We start from the raw sequence: 21,367 nt of genomic DNA, 5'->3' as shown, positions 1-21,367 counted from the left end.
GAGCCTCCAGTAAGGAAAACAGTGAGCAGCACAGCAGTGACATCACCATTCTCATTCCAAATCTCTTGAGAATAGCTGGCAGAGGCAGCAATGCCTGGGATTTCTCACTGCAGATATATAGCTGGTTGGGTTTTGGCACCCTCAAATACCAGGAAGTAGGGATGAGCTCCGGCGTGTTCCCAAACACCACGTGCAGAGCTCGCCAGGAAGTCGGCACTGCGCTGCGCTAATCACAGGCAGTGAAACATTCATCCGATGCGTGGCTGCGGAGATTGGGAAATGTCTCGCTGCCTGTGATTAGCGCAGCGCAGTGCCGACTTCCTGGCGAGCTCTGCACGTGGTGTTTGCGAACACGCCGGAGCTCATCCTTACCAGGAAGTGGATTGATATTTTTTTCTAGAGGGTTAGGCCTCATGCACAAGGACGTTTCCCAAGATTCCTAAATCATAAAATTCCCAATGTTTTCCCACACCTGATGTCCTGCAGGTGGGGTGCACAGCCAGCCATGGGAGTGAATGGCTAACCGCCCCTGTACTAAGCGCCAATGCTGCTATGTGTTGCCATTTATCCTCCCAAGTGCATGCATTATATTTCCTGAAGTAGTTTTGGGTACAGGAAATATGACGTATACACTGTGACAAAACCACTTTGGCACCCCGTTTGGGTGCTTCCTTCTGCCAAAAAAGTGCATTCTGTTCTTCAAACCGTTTCGAGCAGACCGAGTGCTATTGCCAGCCCTTTTTACCCCAAGCATTGTACACAGGCAAGGTGTTGGGCTAGAACCAAAGGAATGATTCTTTATTGAAATTCATCCACATACTTTATACCCCACAGGAGGACATTCCCCTCTTGAGCTGTTGACTTTTAATATATGGACACTTACCTATCCAGGGCGCCCGAGATGTCGGGTTCTGAAGCTGATTTGTCCCTCAGCTCTCGGGTGCTGCCGCCGCCATCTTTGGTAAGGGAATCACTTCCTGGTTCCCTACTGCGCATGCACGAGTCATACAGCACTGCGTCGCTTTAACTGGCAATTGCGCGGACGTGGGACGTTGTACCCAAACTAAATTTATTGTCCTTTTTTTTTTTTTTTTTCCCACAATAAAAGCTTTCTTTTGGTGGTATTTGATCAACTCTGTGGTTTTTATGTTTTGCACTATAAACAAAAAAAAGGCCGACAATTTTGAAAAAATAAATACATTTTGTTTTTTACTTTTTGCTAAAATACATATGTCCGTCATCATATGCGCCCCCCCCCTCCCCAAAAAAAATGTCTTCATCAGTTTAGGCCAATATGTATTTTTCTACATATTTTGGTAAAAAATTGCAATAAGCGTATAACAATTGGATTGCACATAAGTTATAGCGTCTACACAATAGGGAATAGATTAAAGCCCCATTCCCACGGAGTCCGCCTGCTCCCGCCAGCTCAGCGGGAGAACAGTCCGCAGAGCCGACGGATGACAAGCTCCTCTGCTCACTGAGCGGGGGGGGGGCTTGTTGGGCACCGCTGTGTCCTATGGAGCGATCTGATGAAAACAGACAGCATGTCTGTTTTCATCAGATCTTACCCGATCTGCATGGACGGATAGGGACGTGGCCCCCATACGTCTGTTTTTAGCGGATCGGATAGGGTCGGATGTCAGCGGACATGTCTCCACTGACATCCGACGCTCCATAGGGATGCATGGAGCGGCCGTTCAGGTCCGCCGTCAAAACTGACAGGCGGACCCGAACGGCCCGTCGTGTGAATGAGGCCTTATGGCACTTTTATATTATTTTTTTACTAGTATTGGCAACGATCCTTCTTTTTTTTTTTTTTCATGGGACTGCGACATTGCGGAGGACAGATCGGACACTTCTGACACTTTTTTGGGACCATTGACATGTATACATCGATCAGTACTAAAAATAGCCACAGATTACTGTATACATGTCACTGACAGGGAAGGGGTTAACACTAAGGGGTAACTGTGTTCCCTGGGAGGTGTTTCTAACTGGGGGGGAGTGTACGGACTGGTGGAGGAGGAGAGATCGCTGTTCCTGATCACTAGGAACAGCAGATCTCCCTCTCCTCCCCTGTCAGAATGGTTATCTGGCTCTCTGAGGAGCGATCGTGGGTGGCCAGCGGATATCGCGGCCGCCGGACACGCATATTGGCTCTGCCTGTGCACCCCCTGTAGCTTCTTAAAGCGGTCGACGTACAATGGCGGCGAATCGCGCAGCTGTGCCAACAAGCCGCAGTACAACTGCGGCGGCTGGTTGGCAAGTAGTTAAGTGGTTGTCCATCATTTAATAGAATGATCTGCTTTCTCCATGGGCCATACTCAGTGGGTAGGAGGCTTGCCCCCAGTCTTCTCCAAAAGCCCCTGTCCTGGTTGAGTCTGTCACATGCACATGTCCAGGTGAACGCTGATGCACAGATGCAGCAGTGTTTACATGAGTACAGCGGTGTACATTTCTATGGCCAGCTGTTCGCCCCCACTTGCGACACCCCAGGTGTGGAAAAATGCCGTGAATTTTATGCCTGCAAACATCTGTGTTTAAAGTGGTTGTAAACCTCTGAAATGGAAAATAAACCGTATATCCTTCTATAGTGTATACCGTATTTATCGGGGTATACCGCGCGCCGGCGTATAACGCGCAGCCCAAGCTTAAAAAGGTAAAAAAAAAAGAAAACTTACATCTCTTTATCGTACATCACGGGACACAGAGCGGCATTCATTACTATATGGGTTATATGGAGTACCTTCAGGTGTAGACACTGGCAATCTCAAACAGGAAATGCCCCTCCCTATATAACCCCCTCCCATAGGAGGAGTACCTCAGTTTTTACGCCAGTGTCTTAGGTGTTAGTCATGGTTTAGCTTGCCTCCGCATCCTTGGGATTAGGTGAGCTACCGGTTCTGTCCAAAAAAGCCTCAGCGCTAAAGTGGTCAGTAACCGGACCCCAAACCCTTGGGGTACAGCCCATAATGCTTTTCTTTTTAGAGAGCTGGACCCTGGGCCCAGAACTTAGAAACCTTTGGGTACCTAAAGTTTTCTGTTGCCAGGGTGCTATATGGGCCCAGGACAGTGGATCCTTCATAGGAACCCAGGGCCTGAAGGTCTAGACATCCCCACGGAGATGGGGGAAGATTGGGCCTCTTGCTTGGCAAAGTCCTGCGGCATGGAGCAGGTAAGTGAGGGGAAAACTTGCGGAACTTGGTTCTTAGCAGGTTTTTTTCTGGGGGGTCACAGGGGACATGCCTAAAGTTATGCACTGCATCTGGCAAACTAGTCACATATCATAAAGATAGGATGGCTCTCTATGTATTATTCCCCATAAGATGTGACCTCCCTTGTAGTGTTGGAAAAGCATTGAGTGGGGCCTGTGTGATATAAAAGTATATGTGTGTGTCAGAGAGCTTTGCTTACCTGCAGGCCTCCAGGCGATGCTCCATTCAGTCTTCCTCTTCAGAGCCTGCAAGCAGGCAAAACGCTGACCTCCTCATGGTTCCAGGCTGCAGTTTGCTGGAACAGAGAGGTCCCTTCCTCCCAAAATCCCCCCCCCCCTCCCCCTGTCGGGAGGGGCATTTCCTGTTTGAGATTGCTGGGGGGGAAGGGCGGGTCAGTGGCTTAAAGGAAGGGGCGGCCCTTCCTTGTTTGTTCCATTCAATACTTTGGAACTGAGGAGAAAGACCAGAGCGGCAGCACGGGGCGCCGAGGACACACAGTGGCCAGAAAGGATATTGCAGTCTTCAGAGGACTGTTTTTTCAAGCCTAGAAATAGGCTGTTTCTTTTCCATCTCATAGTTTTTCTTTGCAATACTACTCAGGGGGACAGAATGTTTTTTCTTTCCTGGATTTGAAACAAAAACGAAAAAAAAAAAAAAAAAAAAAAGTCATCTAGGGGAGAGGAAGCATTTTTTTATCCCCCAAACAGGTGTTTGGACAATTAACTTTTATAGTTCCAAATACCAATAGGTAGCAGGTGTACCTCGGTATTGTACCATGGTATGCCGCTGTTTTCCCTACAGGGAGCCTTGGGGCCATCGGGATCTGGGGCTGGAGCTGACGCGGGTCAGTCCAACCCTAAGATGGTCACGGAGGAGGTATTACTCACCTCTTTAAAAGAGATGCAGAAAAGCATGGGAAAAATGATAGCCGCAGCTATGCGGGGCAGTAAGCGGAATAGATCTCCGTCGCCCGAGCGCGGACCCTCAGAAGAGGAGGTCCTTTCCTCAGGGGAATTGGACGACCTCTTGGACAAGGACCAAGTAGGTTCAGGGATCGAAGACCCGGATACAGAGGAGTCTGGGGCAGTCTCCCTGAGGGAGAGCTGGTGGATTCAAGGATTTTCGGACTTGGTCCATAGGGCATTCAACTTGCCAGTACCAGATCTCCAGGTATCGACGGTTTCAGCTTTGGGCTCACTGAGGGCGCCTCAAAGCAATGCTGTGTTTCCGATCCATCCTCTATTAGAGGGAATTTTGTTCCAAGATTGGAACAAGCCAGATAAGATCTTCTTACCACCTAAAAGGTTCTCTGTCCTATATCCTATGGAAGAAAATTTTTCCAAAAGATGGGCTACTCCTGCAGTGGACGCAGCCATCTCATGTGTTAACAGATCGTTAACATGCCCTGTAGAAAACATACAGGTGTTCAAGGATCCAGTTGATAAGCGCTTGGAAGCACTACTTAAGAACTCCTTCACTACTGCAGGGGCAGTAGTACAGCCAGCTGTGGCTGCGATTGGGGTCGCTCAAGCATTATCGGATCAATTTAAGCAGATGCTTAAACTTATTCCGGCCCAGCAGGCAGAAAAATTTTCGGATGTCCCTAAGGCCATATGTTTTACGGTAGACGCAATCAAGGATTCTATCCAGCAAGCGTCACGTTTATCGTTATCCCTTATCCATATGAGAAGACTCTTATGGTTAAAAAGCTGGGAGGCTGAGCCCCCATGCAAGAAGCTCCTGGTAGGGTTCCCCTTCCATGGAGGACGACTCTTCGGAGAAGACCTAGATAAATACATTCAGACCATTTCAAACGGCAAGAGTACTCTCTTGCCAACTAAGAAGAAGGTTCAGGGACCTGCGTTTAAACGACAGTATTCCCCTGGGCAGGGGCCCTCTAATGCCAAGCAGTATCGACGGCCTCCTGCAAAAGCAAACTTCGGCTTCAACAGCAGATCACAAGGACAGGCTGTTAGAGGCAAAAGGCAGTGGTTTCGCAAACCAGCAAAACCAGCCCCCAAGCCAACCTTATGAAGGGGCGCCCCCACCCACGAAGGTGGGGGGAAGGCTGCGACTCTTTTCAGAGATTTGGGAAGCCAGCATTCCCGACGAGTGGGTACGGTCTTCCGTGGCCACAGGCTACAAATTAGATTTCCTAAGGTTTCCTCCTCCTCATTTCCAGAAGTCGAGGATCCCAAACGATCCGGAAAAGGGAGCCGCATTAAGATCGGCATTAGATCATCTACTTTCCCAGGAAGTAATAGTAGAGGTACCAGTCCTGGAACAGGGGCTGGGTTTCTACTCCAACCTATTCATCATCCCAAAATCCAATGGAGATGTCAGGCCAATTTTGGACCTAAAGATGGTAAATGCATATCTAAAGATCCGCTCATTTCGGATGGAATCCGTGCGGTCAGCAGCTGCCACACTCCAGAAGGACGACTTCATGGCGTCCATAGACATAAAGGATGCCTACCTTCATGTTCCAATTTATCAGCCACATCAAAGATATCTACGCTTCATGGTGGCTTCGCGTCACTTCCAATTCGTGGCGCTTCCCTTCGGGTTGGCTACGGCCCCCCGGGTGTTCACGAAGGTCCTAGCTCCAATCCTAGCCAAACTAAGGATCCAAGGGGTCACGATCCTAGCATACCTGGACGACCTCCTAGTCATAGATCACTCGTCTCCTGGCTTGGAACGAGCAGTGGCCCTCACGGTCCAATACCTCGAGAGGTTCGGCTGGGTCCTAAATCGAGAAAAGTCAGCTTTCCAGCCCACAAGGCAGTTGGAATATCTCGGCATGAGATTAGACACAGAACAACAAGGAGTGTTCCTACCTCTGAGGAAGGTAAAAGCCATCAAGGAATTAATCCTACTGGTTCTAAGCAAGAAAGAACCGACTATTCGCCTATGTATGAGGTTACTAGGCAAGATGGTGGCCACATTCGAGGCGGTACCATACGCCCAGAGCCACACTCGCATCCTACAGGCAGCCATCCTGTCAGCATGGAGCAGAAGGCCACAGGCCTTGGATATCCCGTTGCCGCTCTCATCAAGAGTCCGACAAAGTCTGTGTTGGTGGTTAGACCCTCAGAATCTACTGAAGGGGAAGTCTTTCAGCCCAGTGGCTTGGAAGATAGTGACCACAGACGCCAGCCTGACGGGCTGGGGAGCAATTTTGGATGGTTGCACTCGCCAAGGTACTTGGGCAAAGCCAGAGAAGCAGTTGCCCATCAACATCTTGGAGCTCAGAGCTGCTCGACTAGCCCTCAGGGCTTGGACGTCAAAATTGCAGGGGTTCCCGGTGAGAATTCAATCAGACAATGCCACGGCCGTGGCATACATAAATCACCAAGGGGGAACCAGGAGTCAAGCCGCTCAGAGAGAGGTGAGCTTGATTCTCCTATGGGCAGAGGCTCATGTGCCCTGCATATCGGCAATATTCATTCCAGGAGTGGACAACTTTCAGGCGGACTTCTTAAGCCGCCAGACTCTATGGCCGGGGGAATGGTCTCTGCATCCACAAGTCTTTCAAGCACTCTGCCAAAGATGGGGAGTGCCGGACGTGGATATCATGGCATCGAGACTCAACAAGAAACTAGACAGGTTCATGTCCCGCTCAAGGGATCCGATGGCCTGCGGAAGCGATGCGTTGGTTTGCCCTTGGCATCAGTTCAAACTTCTTTATGCGTTTCCCCCGCTCCAGTTACTACCCCGCCTGCTGCGCAGGATCCGGGTGGAGCACATATCAGTCATCCTGGTAGCTCCAGCATGGCCCAGAAGGGCATGGTACTCACTAATCTTAAGGATGGTAGTGGGAGACCCTTGGACTCTTCCTCTACGGCCAGACCTGCTATCGCAAGGTCCGATCCTCCACCCTGCCTTACGGCATCTAAATTTGACGGCCTGGAAGCTGAATCCCTGATTCTCAGGGGTAGAGGTCTGTCTCAGAAAGTAATCTCTACCCTAATCAGAGCCAGGAAACCGGTCTCTAGGGTGATTTATTACAGGGTCTGGAAGGCCTATGTAGGCTGGTGTGAGTCCAAGCGATGGCTTTCTCGCAAATTTACCATCGATAGAGTATTACGTTTTCTCCAGCTAGGAGTGGATAAAGGATTGGCATTAAGCACAATCAAAGGACAGATTTCTGCTCTGTCAGTGTGGTTTCAGCGGCCGCTGGCCACCCACTCGCTGGTTAAGACCTTCCTTCAAGGGGTCTTACGTATTAGACCTCCAGTTAAATCCCCGCTTTGTCCGTGGGATTTAAATCTTGTTCTGTCAAGTTTACAGAAACAACCGTTTGAGCCGTTGGCTGATATTCCTTTGGTTCTACTGACAAGGAAGTTAGTATTTTTGGTTGCCATAGTTTCCGCAAGAAGAGTTTCGGAGCTGGCAGCCTTATCCTGTAAGGAACCATATCTTGTTTTTCATAAGGACAGGGTCGTTCTCCGCCCTCATCCTTCCTTCCTTCCGAAGGTCATATCCAGTTTTCATTTGAACCAGGATTTGGTATTACCATCCTTCTTCCCTAAACCTACTTCCAGAAAGGAAGGGTTGCTGCATACCTTGGATATTGTCAGGGCCATGAAGGCCTATCTTAAAGCTACAAAGAAGATCCGGAAGACAGATGTGCTGTTCATTCTACCGGATGGGCCCAAGAAGGGGCAGGCAGCTGCAAAGTCCACCATTTCTAGGTGGATTAAGCAATTAATCACTCAGGCCTACGGCTTGAAAGGGTTGCCTCCTCCAGTATCATTAAAGGCTCATTCTACTAGAGCCATGGGCGCCTCCTGGGCAGCACACCACCAGATCTCTATGGCTCAAGTTTGCAAGGCGGCAACCTGGTCTTCTGTCCACACGTTTACAAAATTCTACAAGTTGGACGTAAGAAGGAATACTGATACTGCCTTCGGGCAGGCAGTGCTGCAAGCTGCAGTTTGAGACCCTCGGATTCCGGGGGCTCCTCTTGTTCGAGTTAAATTTAAAAATTTTATTTTTCTCAACTAAGTTGGATTTATTATGATTTGAGTATATCTCTAAATTAAATCCTTTTGTCTTGGAGATGTTCTCCCTCCCCTCATTGTAAGCATTGCTTTGGGACATCCCATATAGTAATGAATGCCGCTCTGTGTCCCGTGATGTACGATAAAGAAAAAGAGATTTTTAATACAGCTTACCTGTAAAATCTTTTTCTTGGAGTACATCACGGGACACAGAGCTCCCACCCCTCTTTTTTGAGGACCATTTTGGGAGGCATACTGCTTGCTACAAAACTGAGGTACTCCTCCTATGGGAGGGGGTTATATAGGGAGGGGCATTTCCTGTTTGAGATTGCCAGTGTCTACACCTGAAGGTACTCCATATAACCCATATAGTAATGAATGCCGCTCTGTGTCCCGTGATGTACTCCAAGAAAAAGATTTTACAGGTAAGCTGTATTAAAAATCTCTTTTTTTGCCCTGCGTCCATCGGCGGCCTTGTCCGGCGTCCATCTGCGGCCTTGCGCGGGGTCCGTCCAGCCTTGTGGGTGTCCGTCTGTGGCTTCCTTGCGCGGGGTCCGTCTGCGGCTTTGGAGGTGTCCGTCTGCGGCCTCCATCCAGGTGTCTGTCTGCGGCTTTAGAGGTGTCCGTCTGTGGCCCAGCGTGTCCGGTGTTCTTTTTTGGATTTGGCGCGAGCTGAGAGGAGCCGGATTTCCTGTGTGTTCGGCTTCTCTCGGCTCCTCTCGCGTGGCTGCGGGCGGAGCCGAGCGTGGCCGAGCCTAGCCGAGTGCGCAGTACACTCGGCTCAGCTCTAGGCTGCGGCGGGCGAAGCCGAGCTTAGCCTAGCCGAGTGCGCAGTACACTCGGCTCGGCTTGACTCTAGGAGAGACAGCGGGGATCGGCGTATATCGCGCACCCACGATTTTCCCCTGATTTTAAGGGGAAAAAAGTGCGCGGTATACGCCGATAAATACGGTAATTGCCTTGATCCAAAGCACAGAGTGCGATTTCTGTCTCCTCTCTCTTCCCTTTGTTATCTACATTACTTGCTTCAGGTTCAGGTTTTCCTGACACTACAGAAGATACCCCCCCCCCCTATACACAGAAGGTGATTGATAGTCTCAGCTGTGCATGTTTCTCTATAAGACTGTGTAAAAAGGAGCAGGGGGGTCCATTCTCTCCACTCAGGTCTCAGATTACACTCGGCTCTTTGTTACGCAGTGTGTGATGTCAGATCCCATCCTCTGCTTTCTGCCGCTTAGAAATAGCCTTTGATCTGTGTGTTTTTAGAAGGCTGGAGAGAGGAGATGGCTGCAGATAAACAGGTAAAACGTATGTAAGAGGATTTGTTTCATCTCTTGTGTATCACCTGAGGTATGTAAGGGTTTACAACCACTTTAAAAACCAAAGGTCATTTTTTTTTTTAGGGTACTTTGTAGGCATATTCAGCATTTCTAAAGGTTTTTTTTTTTTTAATACATAGTAAAACTCTTTTATGTTCACTTCCCCTTTGATCTTGGCTTTTCCTCTGTGCTGTGGCTCCTCCTGTCCCGAGTCCTCGGCGACACGATTTCTATCCCGTCATCTTTGTGTAGAACTGGTTTTGTGTTCATTCTGATGTTACATAAAAAATTGTGTTTTCATGTGTCAGGATCTGCAACAAGTTATGGTTTCTGGGCCGAACCTGAACGAGACGAGTATAGTGTCCGGTGGATACGGCGGGAGCACTGAGGGGATCATTCCCACCGGCAGCATGAAGGGTAAGACCAGTGACCACCGATCATTCCTGTGTTGTATATCTGTGCGCTATAGGGGGGGGTTAGGATTCCTGCAAGTCTCAGCCCTGTATCTTGTGCAGCCATATAGACAATTAGGTAGATTCAGTAAGATTGCCGCAACGTTGCGGCGGCATAGCTTAAGGAATTTAAGCTACGCCGCCGTAAGCTAGCGAGGCAAGTACATGATTCACAATGTACCGTATTTTCCGGCGTATAAGACGACTCAGCGTATAAGACGACCCCCTAATTTTCCAGCCAAAATGTTGGTTTTGGGATATACTCACCGTATAAGACTACCCCCTTTCCTACTAGTCATGCCTCGCCTCACGGTGCCACCATTACATGCCAGACTATGCCACTACATGCCAGACTGTGCCCCATTACATGCCAGACTGTGCCCCATTACATGCCAGACTGTGCCCCATTACATGCCAGACTGTGCCCAATTACATGCCAGACTGTGCCCCATTACATGACCAGACTGTGCCCCATTACATGACCAGACTGTGCCCCATTACATGACCAGACTGTGCCCCATTACATGACCAGACCTGCCCCATTACATGACCAGACCTGCCTCATTACATGACCAGACCTGCCTCATTACATGACCAGACTGTGCCCCATTACATGCCAGACTGTGCCCCATTACATGCCAGACTGTGCCCCATTAAATGCCAGACTGTGCCTCATTACATGACCAGACTGTGCCCCATTACATGCCAGACTGTGCCCCATTACATGCCAGACTGTGCCCCATTAAATGCCAGACTGTGCCCCATTAAATGCCAGACTGTGCCCCATTAAATGCCAGACTGTGCCCCATTAAATGCCAGACTGTGCCCCATTAAATGCCAGACTGTGCCCCATTAAATGCCAGACTGTGCCCCATTACATGACCAGACTGTGCCCCATTACATGACCAGACTGTGCCCCATTACATGACCAGACTGTGCCCCATTACATGACCAGACTGTGCCCCATTACATGACCAGACTGTGCCCCATTACATGACCAGACCGTGCCCCATTACATGACCAGACCGTGCCCCATTACATGACCAGACCGTGCCCCATTACATGACCAGACCGTGCCCCATTACATGACCAGACCGTGCCCCATTACATGACCAGACCGTGCCCCATTACATGACCAGACCGTGCCCCATTACATGACCAGACCGTGCCCCATTACATGACCAGACCGTGCCCCATTACATGACCAGACCTGCCCCATTACATGACCAGACCGTGCCCTTACCTTATCCCATGCGAATCGCGGCCGTGTAACCTAACATCTTACCTTACCAGAATCGCGGCCGTACGATTTTTCAAAAGCCGCGCCTCCGACGTCTTTTGTTCCGTGATAGGCGGAACATTCAGCTTCCCAGGAGGCACTGTGTTCAGTGTTCGCCTATCACGGAGGCCCTCTCGTCCGAGGACGAGAGGGCCTCCGTGATAGGCGGACACTAAACACAGGACGAGAGGGCCTCCGTGATAGGCGGACACTGAACACAGTGCCTCCTGGGAAGCTGATTGTTTCCGCCTATCACGGAACAGAAGACGTCGGAGGCGCGGCTTTTGAAAAATCGTACGGCCGCGATTCTGGTAAGGTAAGATGTTAGGTTACCGGCGTATAAGACGACCCCCGACTTTTGAGGAGATTTTAAGGGGTTAGAAAGTCGTCTTATACGCCGGAAAATACGGTACTTGCCTGCTAAGTTACGGCGGCGTAGCCTAAAGCGGCGGGCGTAAGGGCGTCTAATTCAAATGTGTTTGGGGGGGGCGTGTTTTATATTAATAGTGCTTGACCTTACGTTTTTTACGTTTTTTTCAAACTGCGCATGCGCTGGGCGCCTACATTTCCCAGTGTGCATTGCAGCTAAGTACGCCGCACGGGCCTATTGATTTTGACGTGGACGTAAACGACGTAAATCCCGATTCACGGACGACTTACGCAAACGACGTAAAAAAATTTGAATTTCGACGCGGGAACGGCGGCCATACTTAACATTACTATTCCATTAGGGCCTAGCTCTAACTTTAGGCGGCCTATCTCTAACGTAAACGGTGTAAAAGTACTGCGTCGGCCGGGCGTACGTTCGTGAATCGGCGTATCTACTCATTTACATATTCTACGCCGACCGCAATGGAAGCGCCACCTAGCGGCCATCCGAAATATTGCAATCTAAGATAGGACGGCGCAAGCCGTCGTATCTTAGATATGTTAATCGTATCTCTGTTTGAGCATACACTTAAACATAAGTCGGCGTAGATTCTGAGTTAGGTCGGCTTATCTACTGATAAGCCGGCCTAACTCTTACTGAATCTACCTAATTGAGCCAGGAAGCCACTGTGACCTTTATTTGCCAGAATGTCCTAAATGAGAACTGTCTGTGTTGCCCATAGCCCAGAGCAAATCTGAATCTTCTTTGCTTTCATTTTCTTGGGCCTTTTGCTATCCTTGGACCGGATTTTTGTTTTGGAAAATGTCAAATTTCATTTTTGTGGTATAATCTGTCACATTGTTGGACGATATACGTTATTTATGTAGGAAAGTGGAAATGTAATATTCGTCGTATATCCTGATCATGTCTATGGACCATAGATCGTTGGATTCTCTGTTCGTTTTCATTCTTTAAAGTGATACTATAGGTTAGATTATTATTATTTTTTTAAGCACTTCCATTTTGGTTGTCAAGGACCAGGCCACTTTTTGCGATTCGGCACTGCGTCGCTTTAACCACTTAAGGACCGCCTCCTGCACATTTACGTCGGCAGAATGGCACGGCTGGGCACAAGCACAAATAGGTACGTCCTGTGCTAGTACCTAGCCGTGGGTCGCGGGCGGTCCGAAGCTCCGGGACAGCGGGACCCGCGGACCCGATCGCCGCTGGAGTCCCGCGATCGGTCCCCGGAGCTGAAGAACGGGGAGAGCTGTGTGTAAACACAGCTTCCCCGTTCTTCACTGTGGCGGTGACATCGATCGTGTGATCCCTTTTATAGGAATACACAATCGATGATGTCACACCTATAGCCACACCCCCCTACAGTTAGAAACACATATTAGGTCATACATAACCCCTTCGGTGCCCCCTTGTGGTTAACTCCCAAACTGCAATTGTCATTTTCACAGTAAACAATGCATTTTAAAGCGGGAGTTCACCCGAAAAAAAATTTTTAACATTAGATTGAGGCTCATTTTGTGAAGGGGAATCGGGTGGTTTTTTTTTTAAATCGAAGCAGTACTTACCGTTTTAGAGATAGATCTTCTCCGCCGCTTCCGGGTATGGTCTTCGGGACTGGGCGTTCCTTTTTGATTGACAGGCTTCCGACGGTCGCATACATCGCGTCACGAGTAGCCGAAAGAAGCCGAACGTCGGTGCGGCTCTATACGGCGCCTGCGCACCGACGTTCGGCTACTTTTGGAAAATCGTGACGCGATAGAAGAATACGTATCGGCCTAAACTGAGGGGAAAAAAACGTTTTTTTATATATTTTTGGGGATATTTATTATAGCAAAAAGTAAAAAATATTGATTTTTTTTCAAAATTGTCGCTCTATTTTTGTTTATAGCGCAAAAAATAAAAACCGCAGAGGTGATCAAATGCCACCAAAAGAAAGCTCTATTTTTGTGGGAAAAAAAGGACGCCAATTTTGTTTGGGAGCCACGTCGCATTACCGCGCAATTGTCTGTTAAAGCGACACAGTGCCGAATAGCAAAACCTGGCCGGGTCCTTTAGCTGCCTAAAGGTCCGGGTCTTAAGTGGTTAACTGACAATTGCGCGGTCGTGTGTCATGGCTCCCAAACAAGATTGACGTCCTTTTTTCCTGCAAATAGAGCTTTATTTTGGTGGTATTTGATCACCTCTGTGGTTTTTGTTATTTGCGCTATAAATAAAAAAAAAAAAGCGAAAATTTAGGAAAAAATTCAATATTTTTTTTACTTTTTGTTATAATAAATATCCCCCAAAAAAATATATATATATAAAAAAAAAAAAATTCCACAGTTTAGGCCGAAACTTATTCTTCTACATATTTTTTGGTTTGTGCAAAAGTTATAGCTTCTACAAAATAGGGGACTGTTTTATGGCATTTTTATTAATATTTTTTTTTTTTACTAGTTATGGTGGCGATCAGCGATTTTTATCGTGACTGCGACATTATGGCGGACACATCGGACGCTTTTGACACCATTTTGGGACCATTGTCATTTTTACAGCGCTGCACTGATTACTGTGAAAATGGCACTGGCAGTGAAGGGGTTAACCACTAGGTGGCGCTGCAGGGGTTAAGTGTTCCCTAGGGAATGATTCTTACTGTTGGGGGGCGTGGCTACTCGTGACACGTCACTGATGACCATTCCCGATCACGGAGAACGGTCATCAGTGACACTAGGCAGAATAGGGGAATGCCTTGTTTACAAAGGCATTCCACTGTTCTGCCCTTGCCGACCGCAATCGCGGGACTCCCGGGAACATCGAGTTCCCAGGACCGGCGGCCGTACTCGCGATGCACGCGGCGGGCACATGTCCGCTGAGCGGAAGATTTAAAGAGACGTACCTGTACGCCAATCTGCCTGCCCGTGCCATGTTGTCGACGTAAATAGTCGTGCGGCGGTCGGCAAGTGGTTAAATAACAAACATGTCATACTTAACTCCACTGTGCATTTAGTTTAGCACAGAGTGGCCCCGATCATCCTCTTCTGGGGTCCCTCGGTGGCTCTCTCGGCTCCTCCCGCAACAGATTCCCCCCTCTGGGAAGCACTCTCCCAAGGATGTTACTTTGCGGGCGCGCTCCCATGTCCAGCATTCTGCATCCGTAGCTAAAGCTAAAGAATCCATGGAGAGAGCGATGGCGGAATCACACCCACAGAAATTCATGGCTCAGGTAAGTAAAACGGGGGGCTGGGGGGCCGGACACAGCAAGGTGTTTTTTCACCTCAATGCATAGGATGAAACACAAAGGTTTACATCCCCTTTAATGGGCATAACAAACAGCAAGGGACAAGACAAACAACGGGTGAGACTGATTGGTGGGTAGATAACTCGGTCTGAACCCATTCAGGCTTCTGGTTTGGTTGATGGGGGGGGGGGGGGGGGGTAAAACATTAGATTTAGCCTATAGCAGGGGTAGTAAACTTTTGAGAAGTGGAGATCTAGCTAAGCATGGAAGAGATCAAAGATCACCGGGGTGCAGCGCCCTTTTTTTTATTATTATTATTCTCTCTTTCTCTTTCTCTCCCCCTTCTTTCCTCTTTCTTTCTCTCTTTCTCTCTTTCTCTTTTTCTCTCTATCTCTCTCTCTCTCTCTCACCTCTCTCTCTCTCTCTCTCTCTCTCTCTCTCTTTCTCTTTTCTCTTTCTCTTTCTCATTCTCTTTCTCTTTTCTCTTCTCTCTTCTCTTTTCTCTTCTTCTTCTTCTTCTTCTTCTTCTTTCTTCTTCTTTCTCCTTCTCATTCTTCGTTCTCCTTCTTCTTTCTCCTTCTTCTTCTTTCTCCTTCTTCTTCTTCTTCTTCTTCTTCTTCTTCTTCTTCTTTCTCCTTCTTCTTTCTCCTTCTCCTTCTTCGTTCTCCTTCTTCTTTCTCCTTCTTCGTTCTCCTTCTTCTTTCTCCTTCTCCTTCTTCTTTCTCCTTCTTATTTCTCCTTCTTCCTCTTCTTTCTCCTTCTCCGTCTTCTTTCTCCTTCTCCGTCTTCTTTCTCCTCTCTCCTTCTTCTTTCTCCTCCTCTCTCTTGTGTATTTTAATGGTCTGCCGTCAATCATTTTTCCTTCATGCGTTAATGTCTTCCCACTATTCTCTGTCATTCTTCTCTCTTCCTCCCATGTCTTCTTGCTGTCCTTTATCATTCTTCTCTCTTCCTCCCATGTCTTCTTGCTGTCCTTTATCATTCTTCTCTCTTCCTCCCATGTCTTCTTGCTGTCCTTTATCATTCTTCTCATGTATTCCCTTTTGCAACCATGTCTTCTTACTTTCCAATGTCCTTCTCTCTTCCTACCTGTTCTTTTTTCCATTTTGTCCTCCTACCTTCTGGTGCCATATTGCTGTCTTCAGAATCCTTGCCCCATAGCTGCAGCACTCCTAGAGTTCCTGTTATTGCTCCCAGCCAGTCAGCAGCCAGCAGGATAGCCAGTCATGAAGGAGATTCAGGTAAAGCGGCAATGGCGCTGCTTGTGTTATTAGTAGAGCTTTAGTAACTGTAGATATAGTGCAAGCAAATCCTACCCCTCTTAGATCATAGCCAAGATAGCCTTGCACCGTGGCCTCACCTCCAGAATGGGCAATCTGCCCCAAGAAGGATTTCATCATTTAGACCAGGGGTCTCCAAACTGCGGCCCGAGGACCAGATTTGGCCCTTTGCTAGCCTTTATGCGGCCCTTGGGGCACTATTCCTCCCACTGATATGAGGCACTATTCCTTCCACTGACACCAACAAGGGGGCGCTATTTCTTCTACTGATATCAATGATGGGATACTATTCCTTCTACTAATAGGGGCCCTACTCCTCCTCCTACTGACCACCAACCCTGAGGCCACATTTACTCTCACCGGTGCTGGGCCCGGGACATTTTCTGCCCCCGCTGGCCACAATCCGGCCCTCCTAAGGTCTGAAGGACAATAAAGTGGCCCTTTGTTTGAAAAGTTTGGAGACCCCTGATTTAGACTATAAGCTCAAGTTTCTTAGGTATAATGAATGTGTCATTTGTCAGTATAATATATACTTTTAGTCATGTGACTTGTATTGGTAACGCTATTTGGTCATAATTGCTGAAAATAGTGGTCATTACGGCAAGTAACGATCTTTGCTCAGTGAATAGAGCAGCTTCCGATTGTTCACGAAGCATCTGAAAGAAATCTGCCTGTGTTGCACCATAGCAGCCAATCAGATTCTAGATAATATTTTATAGGTAAAAGTTTATAAGTGTGAAGGAAAAAAAATGGCTAATCGCTAAGGACAACACATACACTTTCTCTTTCAGATGCTTTTTAACCAGGAGCTCATGATCGCTATATCATCAAAACTTGAACTCCACTTCTTTCATGAGAAAGGATCCTCTTGGTCCAATGTTTCTGGGTGTGTTAATCTCTGTGGAACCATCGAGTTCCCATTGGTTCATTACGATGGTCTCCATGCCACTGCTGCATACTGTAAAGATATGGAGGTCAGCTGGTGGAATCAGTGAGGTGGGCCCCATAGATTGGCACTTCCAGAATTGTCAGTTTTGCAGCAGAATAGTGGGGTACTATTCCTTCCACTGACACCAACGATGGGGCACTATTCCTCCCAATGACACCGACGACGGGGCACATTCCCTCCCACTGTCGACGGGGCACATTCCCTCCTACTGTCGACGGGGCACATTCCCTCCCACTGTCGACGGAGCACATTCCCTCCCACTGTCGACGGAGCACATTCCCTCCCACTGTCGACGGGGCACATTCCCTCCCACTGTCGACGGGGCACATTCCCTCCCACTGTCGACGGAGCACATTCCCTCCCACTGTCGACGGGGCACATTCCCTCCCACTGTCGACGGGGCACATTCCCTCCCACTGTCGACGGGGCACATTCCCTCCCACTGTCGACGGGGCACTATTTCTCCCACTGACACCAATGACAGGGCACTATTTCTCCCACTAACACCAATGACAGGGCACTATTTCTCCCACTAACACCAATGACAGGGCACTATTTCTCCCACTGACACCAATGACAGGGCACTATTTCTCCCACTGACACCAATGACAGGGCACTATTTCTCCCACTGACACCAATGACAGGGCACTATTCCTCCCACTGACACCAATGACAGGGCACTATTCCTCCCACTGACACCAATGACAGGGCACTATTCCTCCCACTGACACCAATGACAGGGCACTATTCCTCCCACTGACACCAATGACAGGGCACTATTCCTCCCACTGACACCAATGAAGAGGCACTATTTCTCGCAAGATAATCAGTGTTATTTACTTTACCTCTCAGTGGTCATAATGTTAGAGCTGATCCTTGTATGCGTGCAGTTGTACTTTCTGCACATAAACCCTGGCGTGGCTTAAACCTGCCACCCAGAGGGCTCACGTGCCGACGGAATGATAAACGGTAGAGTATTTATGTATTTATTTCGGTGGGGAGTTATGGAATTTTAACTTTGGGAACTGAACTCAAAACTCCAGGAGTTATTATGCTGTTCTGTATGGGAGCATGGTAGAAGGGCGGGTGGTGTGGACCTCATCACTAGGTGTACAGAGGCGGGCCACACACAGGAGTGTTATCCTGGCACAGATTCTCCCGGCTCTGGCAAGGTGATAAGAACTGTCTGGCAAGGGAGCCCTGTGCTAGGAAGAGGATTGCAGTTGCCTCTCCTACATGTCTCGCACATCAGGGGATTAGCAGGATGAACTCTCGTGTAGTACCCAGCAAGAGGAGTGAAGGAGGGGGGATTGTATGTGCCTCCTCTAGGAGAGGAGTAGAGGGAGAGTGCTGGGGAATAATCTGCTTCCTTTTTTAACCACCTCCATACCGGGCTTTTATACATCCATACCAGGCCTATTCTGGCACTTCTCTCCTACATGTACAAATCATAATTACCCCATTTTTTTTGTAAAATATGAAAGATGATGTTACAGCGAGTAAATAGATACCTAACATGTCACGCTTTAAAATTGCGCACACTCATGGAATGACACCAAACTTTGGTACTTAAAAATCTCCATAGGCAACGCTTTGAACATTTTTACAGGTTTCCAGTTTAGATTTACAGAGGAGATCTAGTGCTAGAATTGTTGCTGGCACTCTAACGCACGCGGCGATACCTCACATATGTGGTTTAAACGGCGTTTACATATGTCGGCGCGACCATCTGGTCACCAGTCATCTCTATGCTTCCTGCCAGCGCCGGACGATTCTTTCTCCGGGCCCCCGATGGCACGGGAGAGCCCGGAGAAGCACCGGATGGCGGCGGGAGGGGGGGTGTCCCCTCCCGCTGCTAGATCGTTCTTACAGGCAGCGGGAGGGGACACCCCCCCCTCCCGCCGCCATCCGGTGCTTCTCCGGGCTCTCCCGCCGCTATAATCCTTCTTACGTTGTGCAGAATCGCCGGCAGTTTAGAAGGATATCTGATTGATGCCTCTAGCTGCAGGCATCATTCAGATATCCCCCCACAAAGCCCAGGACGTCATATGACGTCCACCCGGATCGGTAGAGGTCCTTTGTGGACGTCATATGACAATGGGCCGGTATTGAAGTGGTTAAAAAAAAAAAAATTGGCGTCCTTTTTTCCCCCACAAATAGAGCTTTCTTTTGGTGGTATTTGATCACCTCTGCGGTTTTTATTTTTTTCGCTATAAACAAAAATAGAGGGACAATTTTGAAAAAAATTCAATATTTTTTCCTTTTTGCTATAATAAATATCCCCCAAAAATATATTTAAAAAAAAAACATTTTTTTTCCTCAGTTTAGGCCGATACGTATTCTTCTACCTATTTTTGGTAAAAAAAATCGCAATAAGTGTTTATCGATTGGTTTGCGCAAAATTTATAGTGTTTACAAAATAGGGGATAGTTTTATTGCATTTTTATTAAAAACATTTTTTTTTACTACTAATGGCGGCGATCAGCGATTTTTTTTTTTTTCGTGACTGCGACATTATGGCGGACACATCGGACAATTTTGACACATTTTTGGGACGATTGTCATTTTCACAGCAAAAAATGCTATAAAAATGCATTGTTTACTGTGAAAATGACAATTGCAGTTTGGGAGTTAACCACTAGGGGGCGCTGAAGGGGTTAAGTGTCATATGTGTTTCTAACTGTAGGGGGGCAGGGCTGGACCTGTGACATCATTGATCGTGTTTCCCTATATCAGGGAACACACGATCAATGACAGCGCCACAGTGAAGAATGGGGAAGCTGTGTTTACACACAACTCTCCTCGTTCTTTAGCTCCGGGGACCGATCGCGGGACTCCAGCGGCGATCGGGTCCCGCGGTCACGGAGCTTCGGGTCCCGCGACCCACGGCTGGGCACTTAAAGAGGATGTACAGGTACGTGCTTGTGCCCAGCCGTGCCATTCTGCCGACGTATATGTTCAGGAGGCGGTCCTTAAGTGGTTAATTAGGTTGGCTGGATTAGGAATAGAAGTTGGCTGGATAAAATCCATTTAAGACATGCTTCGCCCTTACAGTGGAGAAAACCATTATTTGATCCCCTGCAGATTTTTAAAGTTTGCCCACTTACAAAGAAATGAAGGGTCTATAATTTTTATCATAGGTGTATTTTTAAATGATAGAGAGAGAATATCAACCAAAAATCCAGAAAAAACACGATACAAATGTTATAAATTGAGTTGCAGTTCAGTGAGTAAAATAAGTATTTTATCCCCGAGCAAAACATGACCGTATTTATCGGCGGATACTGCTCACTTTTTCCCCCTTAAAATCAGGAGAAAATCATGGGTGCGCGATATACGCCGATCCTCCTCGGAGACAGCCGATCCTCGCTGTCTCTGAGCGCCGCCGACAAAGGCCAAGCCGAGTGTACTGCGCACTCGGCTAGGTTTGGCCCACGCTCGGCTAAGCCTGCAGCCACGCGAGAGCAGCCGATTACACCGGAGATCCGGCTCTGCACAGCTCGACCGAGGCGCCAAATTCAACGCTGCATCCCCTGGCAGACGGACGCGACGGACACCCACAAGGCTGGACGGACCGGCAGACGGATGCGACAGACACCGACAAGGCTGGACGGACCCCGCGCAAGGCCGCCGATGGACGCCAGACAAGGCCGCCGATGGACGCCAGACAAGACAGCAGACGGACACTGACAAGGCTGGACAGACCCCGCGCAAGGCCGCAGACGGACGCCGGACAAGGCCGCAGACGGACGCCGATGGACGCCGGACAAGACAGCAGACGGACACTGACAAGGCTGGACAGACCCCGGACAAGGCCGCCGATGGACGCCGGACAAGACAGCAGACGGACACTGACAAGGCTGGACGGACCCCGCGCAAGGCCGCAGACGGACGGACCGGCAGACGGATGCGACGGACACCGACAAGGCTCGACGGACCCCGCGCAAGGCCGCAGGCGGACGCCGGACAAGGCCACCGATGGACGCCGACAGCAGACGGACACCGACAAGGCTGAGCATCCAAAAAGTACGTTTTTTCCAAAACTTCCCTTCTCAGCTTGGGGTACGCGTTATTCGCTGGCGCACGGTATACCCCGATAAATACGGTAGTAGTTGGTGGAGAAACCCTTGTTGGCAATCACAGAGGTAAGACATTTCTTGTAGTTGGGTACAAGGTGTGCACACATCTCAGGAGGGATTTTGGTCCACTGTTCTTTACCAATCTTCTCTAAATCCCTGAGGTATCTTGGCTGTCGCTTG

The 21,367-nt window shown here is 48.6% G+C and overlaps 1 protein-coding gene across 3 annotated transcripts in view; it reads left to right on the top strand.

Annotated features, from left to right (window-relative positions):
• The window catches only part of ARFIP2 (ADP ribosylation factor interacting protein 2), a 113,261-nt gene that overhangs the window by 61,485 nt on the left and 30,409 nt on the right, over positions 1-21,367 (top strand). For all 3 annotated transcript variants that reach the window (XM_040339906.1, XM_040339907.1, XM_040339908.1), the window contains one exon: positions 9,849-9,957. In XM_040339906.1, coding sequence (XP_040195840.1) covers positions 9,849-9,957 — 109 coding nt within the window. The remainder of the gene's footprint in view (positions 1-9,848; positions 9,958-21,367) is intronic.

This window comes from Rana temporaria, chromosome 2, assembly GCF_905171775.1.
Source record: "Rana temporaria chromosome 2, aRanTem1.1, whole genome shotgun sequence".
Classification (NCBI taxonomy): Eukaryota; Metazoa; Chordata; class Amphibia; order Anura; family Ranidae; genus Rana; species Rana temporaria.
Note: the sequence above shows the minus strand (reverse complement) of the source record. Positions and strands in the feature narration are given on the sequence as shown.